Source organism: Chelonia mydas, chromosome 10 (assembly GCF_015237465.2).
Source record: "Chelonia mydas isolate rCheMyd1 chromosome 10, rCheMyd1.pri.v2, whole genome shotgun sequence".
NCBI lineage: Eukaryota > Metazoa > Chordata > Testudines > Cheloniidae > Chelonia > Chelonia mydas.
Genome location: NC_051250.2, coordinates 23,286,853 through 23,305,723, shown reverse-complemented (window position 1 = coordinate 23,305,723; position 18,871 = coordinate 23,286,853). Strand labels below are relative to the sequence as shown.

The 18,871-nt window shown below is 42.2% G+C and overlaps 1 protein-coding gene across 4 annotated transcripts; it reads right to left on the bottom strand.

Moving 5' to 3' along the window:
* Positions 1-1,014: 1,014 nt before the first annotated feature.
* Positions 1,015-18,548, bottom strand: DEXI (Dexi homolog). 4 transcript variants are annotated; one of them, XM_043523214.1, is made up of 3 exons: positions 15,530-16,937; positions 7,998-8,041; positions 1,015-1,699 (listed from the first exon to the last, which is right to left on the bottom strand). In XM_043523214.1, exon 1 carries the CDS (start codon positions 16,336-16,338, stop codon positions 16,057-16,059), a length of 282 nt encoding a protein of 93 aa, XP_043379149.1. In that variant the 5' UTR covers positions 16,339-16,937; the 3' UTR covers positions 1,015-1,699; positions 7,998-8,041; positions 15,530-16,056. The 4 variants fall into 4 exon arrangements, 3 of the variants coding, with proteins under 3 accessions (XP_043379149.1, XP_037767247.1, XP_037767248.1); XM_037911320.2 differs by lacking the exon at positions 1,015-1,699 and adding an exon at positions 6,794-7,466; XR_006284102.1 differs by lacking the exon at positions 7,998-8,041 and having other exon boundaries at positions 1,015-3,517; positions 15,530-18,548.
* Positions 18,549-18,871: the final 323 nt, after the last annotated feature.

Here is an 18,871-nt window from a genome sequence, read left to right as displayed (position 1 = left end):
TGGAGAGTTGAAATATGTGATGGAAGTGCAAGCATGCCCAGGGCAGGGGAAAACCGGCCTTCAACAAGCATGCTGATTGGTTCATGGGGAACTGTAGTATCAGCTTACATGGTCCTGACTGGCTTTGAAAAGCTGAGATGGGTGCAAAGAAAATGCACACTTGGCTGCCTGCTGAGGAAAGAAATATTATCACTTCTAATAGCAATAGCTCATAGGAAGTCTAAAAAAAAGAGGTCAATTCTGTTATAGTAGCAATGCTCTTGCAGTACATCAACCTGGTTTAGGGGCTGATTTTGCTCTTACTCACAGTTTTATTTTGGGGAAATGAAACTGTTCAGCTTTCAGCCCTCATTCGAATAAAAGGGCTTGTTTGCCTGGCCCGGCAGTTCGGACTACAGGGGTGTGAACTGCAGCATGCGCTAGCTAGCTCACATTAAGGTGGTCCTGTTGGAAAGGGGATTACGTTAACGTGAACTAGGTACCTTGTAGTTCGCACTAGCAGGATTTGCATGGGGCAGTTACGATGCAACAGTTTGGTGTGCGCTGCAACTCATGCCCCTGTAGTCCACACTGCAGGGTCATGTAGACAAGCCCTAAATTAACCCAAACTATGTCCCTTTTAGTTTGCACAAGCGGTGTCCAAATGGGGGAGCTACAGCACAGCATGCTAGTGTACACTGCAGTTCACATCCCTGTAGTCCGAACTGCAGGGCCATGTAGGAATAACACATGCCTTTGCTAAAGAGTCTTCCTCTCACAGCTTTGCTAATGCATTTCAGTCAGGACCTGCATCATTCCTGCGATTTCAGTTTAGGAAGTATGTTTTTTAAAGTAGTTGTTAATGCAAAAGCTCTAAATGCTATTTGTATTTCAGGTACCTTTCTCTTCCATAAAATCTAGGTTTTAGTAGCTAAAGACTATATAGAACATGGAAGTGGCTTAGGAAAGTTTGATTTCTAGAAAGTACACTAAATTCCTTTGTGTAAATGAAACCAGAATGACTCCCCGACAAACTGATTTGCATACTTTTTAATTGAACAAAGTCAGTCTTCAATGTATTGCTTTTACACGTGTACATAAGAACTTGAATTTAAACAATGTGCAAAGTATCCTGTTAGCTAATTAATCCTCCAGATTTATACTAGATTCTCTCTTGCTGCCCTAATACAAGACTCACAAAATTAAAAACAAAACAAACAAAAAATACCCACACCTTACAAAACAATCCCTTTCTGTAATACTGCTCTGAACCAAATTTAATTTGCAGTGATTTTAGGCTCTATTCCAACAGCAGAACTGACCTTCTGAACTAACAGCCAGGAAAGTTTTCAACATATGACCTGATTTGAACTTCATAAACAGTAATAGAGATTGCCCATTTGGGTAATATATTTATTCAAAAGTTTATCAAATCTGAGTAAAAGCTTTGTTTAAAGTATGGAGAGACCACTTTTTAAAATGTCCATGAAGGCCATGTCCTAAGGAGGCCCGGTGATACATATGAATCACTGCAATTAGTGTAACAACCCTGATCCAACAATCCTGGGGAAAAGTCACAGCTGAAACATTCTGATGCTGCCACTTTACATTGTCTCGCCTGTTTTGTCTCCTGTACATTCCTTTTAGTTTTGAACATTCAAGGCCACAGTTTCGTGTTCCACGATTCCAGTCCTGGCACATTTTCAAGTGTGCAACAAACCTATTTGAAAGAAAACCAGATTATTACAATAACACTAGCTCATTAGTCCTTGACTCCCCAGTGGTTTTTGTTTAACCAAAGAGGCACTAAGTGGTGAAGAATAGCATGCAAAAATTTCAAACTAGACAGTTTTGAGGACAATGCTACTTATGTGTGTTTAAGGTTGAGACTGTTCATAGTGATGCCTAGGCCAGTTAAATTCCAAGACAAGTAAAGGTCTGAAATCACTCTTTCACTGAAGTCAATGCAACAGTGGGCTGGATTAGCCCTGCAGATAAATCTAACACTTATGCATGTCCAAAATTCATCGGAAAAGAAGCACAGTGCTATTCTCATTTTAAACTGACTTGGAAATCTCTCCTGAGACGCAATGTAAATTCACAAACAAAAGTTTTCTTTAGACAAAAATAGTTTGCTGCTGCCAATGTGGTCACCACAGTATAACACAAAGTTCAGACAGTCCTTGCCCCAAAGTGCTTGAGCAAAAGCGGGCCAAATCTGTGTGCTGTTCAAAGTTTTCACTGCTGTTTGAAGCAGCCAGAGTTTTCTTTGACAACTTTCATAAGTGTTTGTTACATGCATGTAATCAAACTTCCTTTATGCACTAAAATTCATTGTTGCTGGGGTTTGATCATAGCTAACAGTTGTCCTGTGTCTTCAATAGCCATCATTCTTTAGCAGTAATACCTGGACACAGGAAGACTACAAAGGAGTAGGGGTTAGGGAGTAGAGTGGGGTGGGAATTTTTGGATTAAATGGTTTTTCACTGGAAAATGCTGATGCATCAAAACCGAAACATTTCACGGGAAAGGGTGAGATTTGTCCTACCTTTTGTTGGGAAGGTTTCTCAGATCCAGGATGGAATTTCTGATCCAAACAAGGGGGGAGGGGAAGGGAGACACACATACACTACCCAGAATAGCCAATAACCTGGTGATAGAGTGCTGATATGGTTTGGATCCCTGTTCTGCCTAATTTGGAACAGGACTCCAAATGTGTAAAGTCCTGGGATTGGGAATGTCCTAGACATTAGGAACCCAGGAATTGCCAGAATGGATTAGACCCTAGATCCATCTAGTCTAGTATCCTGTCTCACAATAGCCTATGCCAGATGCTTCAGAGGAAAGTGAAAGAACCCCAAATTCGGCAGATGTGGGGTAACTACTCCCCACATAGGTCTCATCCTGGGTGTCTAACAGATTGTTTTTAGATTAGCCCATCATAATGGATGGCTAAGTACTGCAGACCTCAATAGCAGATTTCCTTTTTAAAAAGAAATCCCTACATTTGGCAGGCTATCGGGATCTCTTTCCACAGAATTGCTGTGTAATCCTGCGGCGACACACTGTCCTGACCCTAACAACTATGACTACAGCACTTTTGTGGCAGCTTTTCTCCTAATATGCTAAATGAGGCATTCTGTACATTAGAAATGCAGATGTATAAACTACTGTCTTTAGCTATGATTTTTAAGTGATCTCAAAACATATCTGCCTCCTTAAAATATAGTAATAATAACAGGAAAATGCCCTTTTCATTGTAAACAGAGGAGAACAAAATTGAGGTGCTGTATAACTTTACATACCAATGCTAATTCAGGGCCTAAGCCTACAACACCAAAATAATGCCATGGACGTCAAGGAGCTACTCACATGCAAGAAAGGATTTCAGGATCAGGCCCTCATGAACACTATCAACTTGAATATGGCCCCCAAATAAAATTTAAATTAAATGAAAACAAGCATCTATAAAACTTAAGACTAATAGAACTGCTACAATAAATTGTTTTCAGAGCTCCAAAGGTGCAGTGGGAAGAACCTGAAAGTGAAAAGATGCAATTGCTTAGTATTTTTCTCATTTTGGAGAAAGAGCACAGGGACAATGAAACTGGACGCTTACCATTCTTTTCTCGACATTTGGGATTTTTTTTTTTCTGATGTGGGTAAAGAAATGAACTTACCTTTGTCATCTTCAAAATCTCATGTTTTAAACTTCAGGGTCCATGAGTGTAAGAAAATGACAGCGTACATTCACAAACCCTTTTTCTAATACAACATATTGTACACCGTAATGTGTGTAGGAATTAGCCATTCAAAATGCATGAATGGCTGTCCTGAACTCTTCAGACTGTGATTGGAAAGGTAATTTTTCAAAGCTTGAGAGAAGGATTTATAGCTTACTTATCAGTGACTTTGATATTGCTCCACAGTTTGCAAACATAAGCTCAGTTAGCAGAATGTATTGATTCTGTGATGTCAATGAGATAGAGAAAGCAAGCAGATTATCAAATTGAGATAATCCAGCATTCATCTGACACAGTATATCCACTTCTCATACTGGTAGTTTCACTAGTATATAAGTAACTGTTACCTAAACAAATATTGTCCTTATGTTCACCTCTCAAGACTGGTAACTGATAGCATTGTTGTAACAGACTGGCAATGTTTATCTAAAACAACCCTATTCTGTTAGCAGGTGTTGATCCTGATGGGAAAGCGTTATATGAGTTCTGTTGACTCACCGAAGCAGGTGATTTCCATCATCTGGATATAAGTGAGGTGGTAAGTAGCTTGCTAGGAAGGGAGGGCCTCTAGTGTGGAAAAAACAATACTGAGAGAGGATCACCAAGCAGATGGAGGGGCTTTGATCTAATATTTATTATCTTATTGCTGTTTCTTTGTTAATAAAACCAAACCTCCTGAGCGGGGTGGGGGATGATTCTGGACTTCATATAGCATATGGACTTTAGTGTACAGTGCGTTAGGAAAAGTCCCTGCTCACAACTGCATGCAAAAACCTATTCATGTGTGTACCTTTCTTTTATGGGCCATTAAGTCTACCTTGCAAGAGTAGGTTGGTTTTGTCAGAGAGCAGCTCTTTTCAAGCATGACTCTGAAAATCCCATCTTTTCATTTTTCTCTCTGGCTGCTATGCATTTGCTTAACTTTGATCAAGACTGAGGGAGTAAGAGTCCCCAGAGATAATAGCTCTGCTCTGGTAAGTGGGGCTGTAACCAAACCTGGTACTTCTGGTGTTTGCCTTTCCCTGTGCCCACAAGTGGCCTTTACATACAACTTTCCAGAACAGCTTGGGAAAGGAATCAAAATATCTCTGCCTGCAACTGGGTGCTCACAGTTACCTCAGCTCCTGATTCTGTCTTCTAGACAGTCAGAGTACAGGTCCCATCTCTCCAAGATGCCCAAAATTGGTAAACCCAACATAGCAGTTACCATACCCAAACCTAGAGCCTGTTTGTTCCCTTCCATCTGCCTTCCTCCCCACAATAAAATGCCTGGGAAGGGACTTGGGACAAAGGACGTTTAAAAAGTGATTTGGAACGGAGTGTGGATCATCATTACAAAGGGGTGACCCTAAGGGCCTGGTGATCCAGCCATGAGGTACACAAGGCAGTTCATCTCATATTAGGCATGATCTCATTACCTTCCTTTTCTTTATTTAGGAACTTATGTTGATCTCCTGTCTAGGGTAAATGTTATTAAACAGACACAATTAATGTGATCATTATCATTGACTGTATTATAATGATTTAATTACAATTTACCTATATTTCACATAACCTCTAACTTCAGTTTGTCTTTCTCTTTTTTTAGAATCGCTGGACCTGCCAAGAAACTGTTATGGGGATCAGTAATATTGCAGGACAAGCTGCCTGGTTTTGGTGACAAAAATAAATACATCAGTAAGTCATGCACCAATCTTGCTTCACCTTCTCCTAATTTATTCCACCTGACCTAACCTGCCTTTGTTAGGCTAATGTGCGAGAAAACTATCAAAGGGGATTCAGTACCATAGCTAGAGGTTAATCCTGCCCTCACCTGGTATGATTCCGTTGGAGGCAGGATTTTGGGAAGTGATACAAGGAGTTGGTCAGATACTAAGATACTATAGTAATGGATGAAGGATTTTTAAAAAAACCAACTGTATGGGATGGTATAGCATGGAGCCCAGCTCTATAGGGGATTGGAGTCTTTGTATGGCTGTGTGCCAAGGTGTATGGATGCACAGAAGGTCAGGCATGGGGCTAAAGGATCCACTGCTAGGCAGATCCTCTGCCAACAGAGAGGGGGATTTTAGGACTCTGGAAGCTACGTCAGCCATTAGGCTGGAATAGACTCTGTAGAGCAACCTGCTAGGGGACAAGTCTTCTCCTTTCATGGAGATCGCCAGATGAGTTTGGGAGAGAGGATTGCCTTGTGAAGGAATCTTAACCCACCTGATCATCAATTAAAAGGAATTATATTTCACACTCACAGGAGATGGAAAAGCAGTACTAGGAAGCATGTCTTTTGTCTAATGTGGTATTTCTCTACCGAGTTTGTCTGCCATAGGAATGAGTTAAAGAGAAACACTACTGAAGAGTAAGGCTAAGATTTTGTCACTGATGTTTTTAGTAAAAGTCATGGACAGGTCACAGGTAATAAAGAAAAATTCACAGAAGCCCATGACTAAAAATGTCCATGACAAAATGGGGAGGGAAAAGGCTCCAGCACCTACCACTGCTGGGGCTCTGAAGTCCCCCACTGCCTGCAGCAGTGGGGCAGCTGAGGGGTCCCCAGGCTGCCCGCTGCCTGCAGAGCACATTGCCCGCGGCAGCCAGGAGCTGCAATCAGAGTGTGTCCCCCCCCGCTGCCCACGGTGGCCGGAAGCTGCAGGGTCCCCCCACTGCCTGCAGTGCTTCAGGGCTGAAGTCATGGAGGTCTCTGGAAGTCACGGATTCCGTGATTTCCACAACCTACGTGACAAAATCGTAGCCTTACTGAAGAGATCTATAAAGTACTATTACAGTCATCAAACACTCTTTATAACCTTGCTATTTAAACCAAGAACAAAGAACAGATGGAATAAGTTTTAATAAAGAGTTTAATTCGTCAATGTTTATCTGTTTAGTGATATTTTCCAGGCTGAACTGAACATTTTTGCTGCACTATAGAGAATATAGGTTTCAGAGTAGCAGCCGTGTTAGTCTGTATTCGCAAAAAGAAAAGGAGTACTTGTGGCACCTTAGAGACTAACAAATTTATTTGAGCATAAGCTTTCTTGAGCTACAGCTCACTTCCACTGAATGCATCTGATGAAGTGAGCTGAGCTCACGAAAGCTTATGCTCAAAAAAATTTGTTGGTCTCTAAGGTGCCACAAGTACTCATTTTTCTTTTTATAGAGAATATAGGGATTTTTTTTTTAGCATGCTATATATGGAGCAAACTCTTCTTTTTTACTCTTGTGCAACTCCAGTGAGTTGGCCTAGACATAACAGAGCAAAATTTATTTGAGCCTGTGCAGTTAGACTACCAAAGCACACAAGAGGGCTGCCTAACGAATGTTTCAAATATAGCTATAGGCCGCTAGACCAAGTTAGTAATTTATAGTAGCAGATATTAAATGGTGTGTGAATGATACAATTGACCAGCATATTCGAGTCTTGCCTCTCTATTCAATTGTTTAAAAAATAATCTATCCTTCAAATGTAATTTGAACTTAAACTTTAGTGATGGAAAACAAAAGTGGGCAAATCTTGTCGAGATCTTATAAATGCAGCCATCCTACTTGCTATAAAAACACCAGCAAGCATATAATGGTTCAGCTGCGAAAGCATAACACCAATATATTAAAAATAAATAAGTCATGCTCTTTTTGCTAATTCTGTCTTTGAAGTTGCTGTTCCTTCCAGGTCATAACAATGCAGAGGAAATGATGTGTCTTTATTTTGTATCCAGCACTGTATTCCTTCTAATTCCTGATATAATCCTGAAAGAAAGGGAGAGCTTAGAATTGGGCATACCACCATGCAGCCTCTTCCTGTCTGTTCAGACCACCATGCAGCCTCTTCCTGTCAGTTTGGCAGTTTCATTTTGGTAAGGTCAGATTTTTAAACCTCTCAACATCCACCAGATGGTAGGATTTTTATTTGTTAAGATCTATTTGGGATCTTTGACAGAATGGTTAATCTCTTAACAAAACCTTAGGAGAAAAATGCACTTAACTGGCCACGTGAAAAGAGCGTGGTTTGTAAATTTGAAAGGCTAAATTCTGACCAGTTTTTAGCTGATACTGACAGAGAAAAAAGAAATTGACCTTCCCAGATTAGGCTCTCCACAGATTTCCAAAACTTGAATTGTGTTTCTCTACAGACTTAACACAACTGCTAGTTTGTTTAAACTGCTTGTTTAGTGTTTAACACAGTACTCTACGTAACAGTAAGAATGAAAAGGAGAAATAGACTGTCCATTGCACACAGCTGGATAGCCTCAAAGGAGACCATGGAAAACTCTCACCTACCTTCTTTAGAGGAGGTGGCAGGCAACATACCTAAACTTCCATGCCTGTGAAGAGAAAGGGAGCTTATAATTAGCATAGATTAACAGAAAAATGTAGCCATCTCTGGGCAGTACTTGCTTGACTGGGACTCTGGGTTTCCCAAATAAACCCTCCATTGCTATGAAGTTTCAACACCCTTGTGTGGCGATAGAGGCAAGAGATCTAAGCTGCCCAAATCCACAGGCTAAGCGTCTGTAAACACATGACTTGTTTCTTCAAGTTTAGAACTACTGATTGCCATCTGAAAGGGAATATTAATATAGTCCTTTCTCCTAAAGAAATGATGCCTTTTTCTGTGAAGGATTAGATTGGATTCATTCCTTTATTCCTTTGACAATATGGCTATTATACCATGCTAAATGGCACTTGTCCCCTCTCATTAAAGTGAGCTGGTGACTTAGAGTGTATTTGCTTAGCAAAGTACTCTAACACAATAAATATGAAAATTCCTTAAATAAGTTTGCTTTTAAAATCACTTGTGCTCTGGTGCTTTTTAATAGATGAAAACGCTCCGGGCTCAGGCATTTTTGATCCTAAACTCAATCTTCATTTATTTCCTCTGCCTCATTTACCTTAGACTCACATTAACAGTAACTTTTGGAAAGCTCATAAAACATTTGCCTCCATTCCTGCAATATGCAACTGAATGTGCTCGTTCTAGAAAATGTCTTGGGACCAGGTGTCAAACCAGTGCATGGAGATGTTTGACGGGCTGTAGCTACTGTCCTTGAGGGGTCAATCCAGTTCAGTTGGCCAAGACTTTGTCTTCAGGTTCTACCTAGGGCAGAATTCCTAGTAGCTTGAGCTAAAATTGAATAGTATCTCTATATGGGCTATATTTTGACTAAGATTTTCAAAGCTAAGGGATCTGAACACTAATTCCCTTTCATTATAATAAATTATAATGGGAATTGGGCCTCCAAATCACTTACACGGCTCTAAAATTCTCAACTATTGCTCTTAAAGCCTGCTGTTACCACTGATGGTAGGAAATGCCAATTAGACTAGAGTGTGACAGATACGGCAATTTTCTGTAATATCCTGCACAAACCTTGTTGAATTAAGTTTAAGTATCTTTGGTGTCCATTTTGTATTAAAAATGCAAAGTTTATGTATAAGTGTGGGGTTGTATGTAATCTCTGGGGGCAAAGGTAAACCTTGGGAGGTGTTATGACCTTCACAGGACCCTTTTAAACAATGTGCCAGACAAACAAAGTTAAGTGGAATGCCTAGGAAATACCTGTGGGGAGGGGAATGCAAATTACCACCTCCGGTCATGCAAAGACCCAACCTTTTGAAGCTTCGCCCTGAGAGGAGACCATTATCTGGCTGGTTACCTATTCACCGTGTCTGCAGATGCATGCACCTTGGAGAACTAGTATGGAAGAATGAGAATTGTGAAGATCACATAAAAAGAAGACTCAGATTAGGTGCTGCAGCATTCAGAAAACTGCAAGCTCTGGAAGGCTAAAGACATTTTGCTTAAAATGAAAATCAGCATATTTGAGAGAACTGCCATGCTGATAAAGCTATACAGGTTGGAATGCTGGCATATGAGGAAAGCCGAGGAACTAAAGATATTGACTGCACAAGTGAATTAGCTAATAGGAATATTGAGAGATTCAAGACAGCAGAAAAAATGAAGTGACAAAAAAATGGCTAGGGCAAGAAATAATGCTGTTACGGGAGCTTCAGGAAAGACGACTGTGATGGATCAGACCCGTGTCAAGAATGGACCTGGAAAGGATATCACACGCAGCTATACACACCAGAGTGAGTGAGGAACTAGAAAGAGAGGAAGATCAAGAATCCACTGGACAGACGTGGTGTAGAATGACATAAAGCTAAAACGTGTAAAGATGAAGGAATCTCTGAAGCTGATACAAGCCAGAAAGCAGAGAAAGGGCTTCCTTCGGCCCCACTGGCGCTGCTGAGCTGATCGACAGGAACCAAAGAGAGAAGAGTTTTGATGCTGTCAGTGGGAATGGTTACACTCTCCTGCCCCACCTTCTCACCTATTGTGCCTGTTTTACACTTAGGGGAAACTCAGGCCCAAGTAAGTGAAGTGACCATGTTCACACAGTAGGTCGGGGCAGAGACAAGAGCCTAGCTCTTCTAATTCCCTATCCAATGCCTTGTCCACTGAACCACATTGCCTCATATAAACAGGGCACTTATTTTTAGTAGGCACTTTGTGTGTGTATAGCACTGCTATTTAAAGGATCTTAAAATAATTGCATAGGCAGTCCCATTTACAGACGGGGCAGAGTCCATGGGAGAATGTGGAACAGAACCCAGAGGTCTTATCCTTCACATTAAACTAATGACATTATAACAAGCTTTCAATTTACACAGCTGTGTACAAATAATAAGAAATCTCTTGGCTTTCATAAATGTAACATTTAGTGCTAATGATTAAAGAGAGCTAACATTTGTAATCCTAAATTGAAGTACGAGAGAACTGAGCTATTCCTTTGACCCTGATTTGGGATTTAAAAACTGGCATGCAACTAAAATGTTGCATTTCAGATTTTTGAATGCAGGACTTTGCTCATAAAAAGGAATTAATAATAATCCAGTGATACTAAAAAAAAATTATTATGCTGTTATTGTATATAAAGTATTAAATACATTATTTTTCTATTAAATATTTTTGCTGACTTTGATAACCTCATGATGAGTCACATTTAATTTTCAGGGATGTACAAAGAGAAGAGCAGTTACACAATCACATTCCAGTAGACCTCAAGTACATCACAGAGCTCAGAACACTCAACCTAAAATAACAGATGACACCGAGCAATTGCAGTTGCAATTCAGTTTACGTAGACAGGATTCTTAAAATATGCATTCTATTTAAATAGGACAGGAAGCTTTTTCAAGGGGTTTAGTGCTGTAACTCCCAAGCCCTGCCACCTACATGAGAGGATATAGAAAAGTCAGAGTTCTCCAAATAAATCAAGTGTAGTAGACTCCTCTAAGGCCCCACTTCTGCAGTCCATAAAAGTCTGTAACTCCTGTGATAGGGTGTATTTGCCACATCAGCCCCTGAGAGGGTAAATTAGGCCAGGGAAGCCTAACTGACCAATTAAGTGTCCAGAACGGGAGAGCTATAGGCTACAAGGAGGCCACTAATTAGAGGCAGTCGCAGCTGAGCTGGAACAAGAGGAGCCTGTAAAAAGCCCAGGAGCTGCAAGTAGCAAGGAGACCATAGTTGCCCCTCTGAGGGGGAGAATGGGCTGGCAAACCCAAAGAGAGAGGGGAGCCAGTTATGTAGGAAGACGACCAGGGAAACAGCAGCAAGGGCTAGCACAGTACAGGCCTTGCCTGCATGTTATAGGGTCCCTTGGCCAGAACCCAGGGCAGAGGGTGGGCTTGGGTTCCCCTGACACAGAGAGTTGGAGATGTCAGCTGGACAGCTGATCCACAAGGACTATGACTTTACCCGAAGGGGAGGAACTTAGTGACCTGGCTGGAGGGCCAAGCCACAAACAGGAAGCTGCCACTCCAAGAGGGAGAGACAGGCTCCAGAGAAGAAGGTGGGTAGAGACTGCTGAGGAGGGTGAAGCACTTGGCAGAGCTGACCCCCAGAATGGCCAGGGAGAGGCACCGTGCGCGATGACGGAATCCCATCACACTCCCTCTGAAGCTAATGGGAGTTTTTCATGAATATTGGCTGCAGCATTAGGCCTTTAACTGGGAAGCCCTAAGACTACTGTCCCAAGGGAGAACAAAATCTGGAAACACTTAAAATTAAATAAAATATTACAGATTTTAAAAGAATGCTAAATTACTTCATTTTATATCTCTATTTTATACTTCTGTATTAAATGACCTGAATTTAGAATGTCACACCATGTTAAACACCATTTAACCACTTGGCACAGGCTAAATTCATCTCCATTAAGTAGGATTTATACTAACAATGTTCTGATTAAGCAGCACTTTATCATCCTCTGCAATTCAGCTTAAAACATCCCTAGAAAGCAGGTGTCCTGACCAAGTGCTGTATACAGAGATTTTTCTCCTGTCTAGACAAGGACACACAATCGGAAAACTACACTTTCTGTAAGAACTCATTTTAAATGAGTACTGGCCACTAACTGGTTCCTTTTTATCTGTACAAGAACAGAATGATGATGGAAAGAAAGGAAGGCTGCCAAGCTTTATATATACACTGCACTTTGTTACGACTAGTCCGTCTAATACAGCTCTTACTTTTTCCTCTCTACAAACATAATAATATGGAAAATGCAGGAAAAAAAGCAAGATGACAAACTGTTTAAAAAAAAAAAGCCCATTAATTAAGAGAAAAATCTCTGGACTGAAACATTTGCGACAGAGGCAATGAGTTTAAACTGTGAGGAAGAGCAGTGTTCTTCATGTGCCTCCATGCTGAACTCGAAGAACAATTAAGCAATGATTGTGATAGGCTTTAGCAGCAATCTGACAAAGTCTTCCTTGCATAGGAAGATGGTGCTGCTGACCTGAGGGCTTGAGCAGTGGAACTGGATTGAAAAGAAAATAGGGGAAATCCTTAAAGGTGGTTTTGCAAGATGCAGAAGGATGAAAACGTAAAACCAGAATATAATATGTTAATCACAATGGGGCCTGTTCCTGGCCCCACAGAAAACCTTGATTAAACTCCCATGCACATCAATGAGATCGGGATTGGGACCATGTTATAATTTTATGTTTAATGGAAAAAGTAATGCCTATGTACTAGTCAATTCTGATAGCAACTCTGTGCCTCACCTTGCTGAGTTTTCTGTGAATTGTTCAGTGCCACACGCTTCTGGGGCAAGGCAGGAGGACTGGCTCCCTACACCTATGGATCTCCCAAGGTAACTCAAGATCCAGGTAGAGCTAGAATTCCCAGTGTCATCCCTCCTAGGAAATCACCCTTCAGCCTCATGCATGCGTGTTTTTGTTTCACAGCATGGTAAGAGATAATGCTGATAAGGTGAGCAGCACTATCTTGTACAGAATTCCCATAGGTGATGCTCTGAGTACATGCAGAGGGGTTTCTGCAGGAGCAACAGTGAGCTTGTTGCCTTTTCTTCCTTTTATGCCCCATAGTGCATTCAGCCAGGTTTTGCAAACCCCTGTTTATGGAACCAGAGGGGTACACTATGATTATATAACACCATTTTTCATTTTACATAGTATCCATCCTCCTGGAAGATCCCAACGCACCTCCTAGACTGTTAGCTTTGGTGGGAGTTATGTACAAATACCTGGGGACATAATTTTACCCTGTATACAAAAGGGTTACTCATCCATCACTTAAATGCTGCCAATGATGGGGACTGAAAGTCAGCTCCTGTAACACTGCACAGCTTCTTGGAAAGGAAATGAAGAACAATTTCTGCACCTTAAACTTCAGGGGGAATAAAGAATGGCAAAATATAATTACACAAGCTGGGCCTGGGTCAGTATACAACTAGCAAAAATAAAATGTGTGGGATCTTTTTAGGATCGCCTCCTATTGACATTTGTGGAAGTTGGAGAGAGAGCTGAGCACTTACCAGGACTGAGCCCTTAATTATTATGGATGGCCACTAGCACGATTTGTTCTGTGCTGACTCAGCAAAAAACATGCTATCCACTGAACCACTAACAATACTTCCTGCACTTTTCCATGTAAGTCTCCTGACCAGGCCCAATTCTGCTTCCGTAGTGTAATCAGATTACTGCTGAAGATGATACAGAACTCATTGCTCAGTCTTGCACCAGTCAAAATTAATTTCTTCTTTGGTAAGAGACAAAGACAAAATGAAAGATAGTTTTTAATATTTGTAAATTGTTTAGAGACACCTAGTTTTATAGAAAGAAAAGGAGTACTAGTGGCACCTTAGAGACTAACCAATTTATTTGAGCATAAGCTTTCGTGAGCTGCATCCGATGAAGTGAGCTGTAGCTCACGAAAGCTTATGCTCAAATAAATTGGTTAGTCTCTAAGGTGTCACAAGTCCTCCTTTTTTTTTTTTTGCGAATACAGACTAACACGGCTGCTACTCTGAAACTAGTTTTATAGGGAATTTTGTATAGTATTCCTTCATGGCTGCTATTATGAATGTAACTTTTCCCCCTCAAAAATTCTGTTGCAGTTTCCCCTTTTCATCTTTGTAAATGCTAAAGAAACTCAACTGATATTTCTGCAAAGATGCTCATTTTTATATATATATTTACATATGCTATTGTTTAGATCAAAATCCTGCTAGTACGTTTGGTAATAAGTTTCCATTTTAAAGTTTGTTTTCTTTAACATAAGAAGTTTGGCTAATTTGACTACACACATGGACTCCTGATTAAAAAGACTGAGTTTCTTAATGAATCACTTTTCAATATTTTTTAAAATGCTGCACCTTTCATAATTGTCTTTACTCCTTACAATTTTCAATTGTTTAGAATAAATCACAAGTACTAGAATAAATTAAGTTGACTAAATGATTTCCCTCCCCTAAAATGCTTCATGGCTGACTAATATGAAATCATGTATTAGTTGCAAATAACAGTTAATTGTGTAGGTTTCACATTTATCCAGGATGAATACAAATAGGCTTTTTAAAAGAAGAGTACTGATTCAAAATATTTGTGCTGCCCCAACTAGAATTTCTGAGTTTTTAACTGACTGCTGTGGCCTTTCTAGGCCAGAGTTATAAGTTGTGGTCAGAGCCCAGGAAGTTTTAGGGGCCTGATCATCACAGTTGTTGAGTCTAATTGAGTCAATAGGCCCTTCAGGGGTTCAGCACCTAAAAATAAGTCCTTTAAGGACAATACTATATATACCAGTCAGTGGGGGACAGCAGTACTGAGACTAGAACCAGCTTTTGCAATTCTGTATTCCCTTGCCAGTGAACTAAAGGAACTGCTCTGTTAAACTGGAAGAAGCTGGAGCCAGGAACCAAACAATTAAATGCTGCATTCTGAAATCTGATTAGAGGAGTGTATATGTATTTGAATTATGTCAATTACAAGACATGCTGCCAAACGAACGCCAGACGGCTCAGTGTGAACCACCACCCCGAGTTTAGCGTCAAACGATCTGTTTTGAAGCAACACAGAGATCACCCATCTAGACAGAGTCAAATTCTGTCCTCAGTTCAAGTCACTAGGGTTGGTTGCACACGCTTGCAGATGAGGGCAGTATCTCATCCCCACGCGCGGTGCACAGTTACAGACTCTACCATATCGATGTAGTGTGGAAAGGCCACCAGCTCACACATGGGATGCAGGATTTAATTTTAAAACGCTCTCCCTGTTTTCTGATCTACGTCCAGCTCCCAGTCGAATCGGAGTGTAAACTCCTCGCAGAGCCAACTCGTCCTTCCTTTCGGACTCCCTGCAGGCTGCAGTGTACGCCAGACTTTGCACCAGAACAAATGGAGACCTGTGCTTGAGTAGTAGAAATACACTGCGCTCCCGAAATCGCGCCCTCCTCCCAGCCCAATGCGTATTTACATGAACGTGAGCAAAAAATTAGCCAATACCTATCCACACGTGCCAGGCCAGCGGTTATGGGGAGGGGGCTGTTTCCGGAACTCGGTTAAGCCTCCTTCTAAACAGAATGGTACGCTGGGTGACGGGGGCTGGGGACAGATCCCCTAAACTTCCGGTGCTGCAAGTTCTGATGATGATGATGATGATACTGACCAAGCTGGAAGAAATGACTTACAGCGCTTTGGAGCCCGGCAGTGCCCCCTGTGTCTGTCTCCAGCTCCCCACCGGGGCCTCCGCCGCAGCCTCCAGTTCCCATCCCATGAGCAGCGGCAGGTCCTGGGCACCTCAGCGAGAGGCAGCAGCCCCCCACGGACACTTGCACTGGTGGGGCCATTTTGAGCACACGATGCCGCGCTGAGTGAAATCAGATGTAAGGACAGCACAGGGGTCTGGTGATCCCTTAGCCATGGCTACCAAGAGCAACAGAAGCCCTCCAATTCTTGCCGGGTGTGTGTGTGTGTGTGTGTGTGGGGGGGGGGGGTTATTCCATAGTCACTTTCTGCACTCTTTTTGCTTGTTATTCCAAATACCCATCAAATACATCCAGCTCACTGTCCGTGTCATAGAGCACCGAGCCAGGGTCTGAGAGCACCCCCAAATCCACCAGAGCCTGGTCCATGTCTTCAGGCAGGAACACGATCCCTACATTGAGGACGATATACTCCATCAGGAAGGCATAGTAGAGAATCAGCACATTGACAAAGAACAAGCCCACGTAAAACATATAGGGCAGCACCAGCAGCGCATGGAAGGCCCAAGACTCCAGCGAATCCAGATGTGCAGAAACTGCGGCGGGCATACAGCTGTGCTGAGTAGAACTGCCTCGGCTCTCCAGAGGCCGGGGCTGGCTGCTGGTGTGCAGAGGTGCAGAAACAGCTGGCGCGGGCGCCCAGCTGTGCAGAACCAGCAAGCAGAGGGTGGTCGCGCAGATTAGCGGAAAGCGCTGCGTGGCGGCGGGCGCCCAGCTGTGCAGGGGGCCAGTACACAACGCAGCTTCAAACAGAGGGTAAAATAAGAAACACGGAATGAGTGCTAATAACCCCAGACCGAGAGAGGAGAGGGGGGGTCCTTCCACGGCCCGCAAGGGGAGCAGGAACGGCAAATCCCCGAAGAGATCCGCTTGATCCACTCCCCCCTAATTCCCCTGCAAGAATGTGGCCAGATTTGGCTTCAGAAGCACTGCCGCAGCCCAGCCTTTGGAGGAAGCTTCTTCAGAGGCATTTCCCCGCGGCTGCTGCAGTCCTGCCGCTTGCTCTCTCGTCCTCCCGGCTGCAAACTTTGGGGGAATAAAGGTGCAGGCTCGCTCTTGTTGTTGTTAGGACTTGCCTGTAGTCAGCGATCCCACCCGCCGCCAGCCTCCGCAGCAGGAACCCCCCTCCCCCGTCCCTTACCCCTCCTCCTCCTCCTTCCCCCCCACCTCCTGTCTCCGCTGCATGCTGCTGCGTCTCAGCTGTTTGTGCACTGTGGGTCCCCCAGCATCACTTTCAGCACTGCTGCCTCCAGCGCAGACCGCCCACCCAAGTCAGCCTCCCCGTCTTGCTGATTGGCTTGAATGAGGCACTGATTGACAGCAGGGGGCTGGTTTGTTGACAATCATATCCCGTTTCACCTGGGGGGTGGGTACTGATTGCGGTCTCGCTGGCTTTCTGACCTGGTGGCGGCTTCATCAGTAAAGGCTCAGCAAGTTGCAACAATATTTATTTGTTTAGATGTTGCTTCCCTGTTTGGAATAACCACAGGATTCCCTTTCCAGCAACTTTACTATAACGTTGTCCTTAAGAACATATATATACACATTTGGTTCTTGAGGCCATTCTGTGCTCCTAGTTATCACAAGCACTTCTTCTCTAGTACTAGCCAATAGGATGAGATGGGGCTTCGGGAGAAAGAGAGAGATTAGAAATTGTTAGGAGCTTTTATATTATATTGCTGATTTATAGCGAGTTATTCCAGTTCCTTTTACTTTATCTGATCACCTCTTGGCATCGGAATCTGAGAGTCTTTTAAATGCTATGTGATTATCAGAACTGCTGGTTCCCCTGATGTCAAAGACCTTAATAATAAAATACTGTGGTGCACTTTTATAGCACATTTCACTGTGAGGTAGGTAAAGAATATTTAGGAATTAAATACCCATGACTAAAGCAGCCACTCTGGGAAGGAATTTGGCTTCTGTTTAACAGTGCACAACAATGCACAACAGCTTAGGGCTGAAACAACTGGGTAAGTAAAATGTAATTACTTGAGTTGGAATTTGGCCAGTAAACCAGAGCCCATACACTTGCGAAAAGTGCTATGGTATCTTATTACCAGTAGTGGTCAATAATTCTATTTTAACATTATGTCTGACAATGGCACCTATAGCAGTAGAGGCCCCTTAACATTATGCTGGGCATTTATATAATACTGACCAAGTCCTTGTCTATATTCAAAACATAATTAAGGATGTGATTTTAAACTGATTTAGTGAAACCGATGCAAACCCCTATGTGGAAACTCTTAGCTTAATTTAAACCTGATTATTTTGATTTAACTCAGTTCAGTTCCTTATTGAGTTAAGCTACATCAATATGAAACAGGTTTAAACTGAATTAAGAGTGTCCACTCTGTTTTTTGATAATATTCTCAGAAAAGAGCAAGCTGGTTTTTGGAAGGGCGTGGATACACAGACCAGATCTTCACTCTACGAAACATAATAGAACAGTGCTTAGAATGGCAACGGTAACTCTACATACATTTCATAGACTTTGAGAAGGCTTTTGATAGCATTCACAGGACCAGCCTATGGCGCATTCTGCGGGCATATGGAATTTCTTTCCGTATAATCAATGTCATCAAAAGCTTCTACTTCAACTTTACATGCAGTGTTGATTACAGTGAGCTCAGTTTTGAAGTCAAAACAGGAGTACGTCAGGGGTATGTCATGTCTGCAATCCTCTTCAACATTGTCATTGACTGGGTAATGCGGCATACAACAGAAGACATGCCAAGAGGCATTAAATGGACATTATTCTCATCCTTTGAAGACCTGGACTTTGCAAATGATGTCGCTCTCCTATCACATACCCAACACCATATACAAGAAAAAACAACTCAATGCATTCAGCCAGCAAATTGGACTGAAGATCAACCGCAATAAAACAGATATCATGACCTTTAATATTGTCTCACCATCACCAGTATGGATAGAGGATTATGTTCTCACCAATGCAGAAACATTCACAAACTTGGGCAGCACCATCAGCCAGGATGATGGAACAAGCCAGGATATCTGGAACAAAATCAATAAAGTCAGGAACACCTTCAGGTGCTTAAATACAGTCTGGAAATCA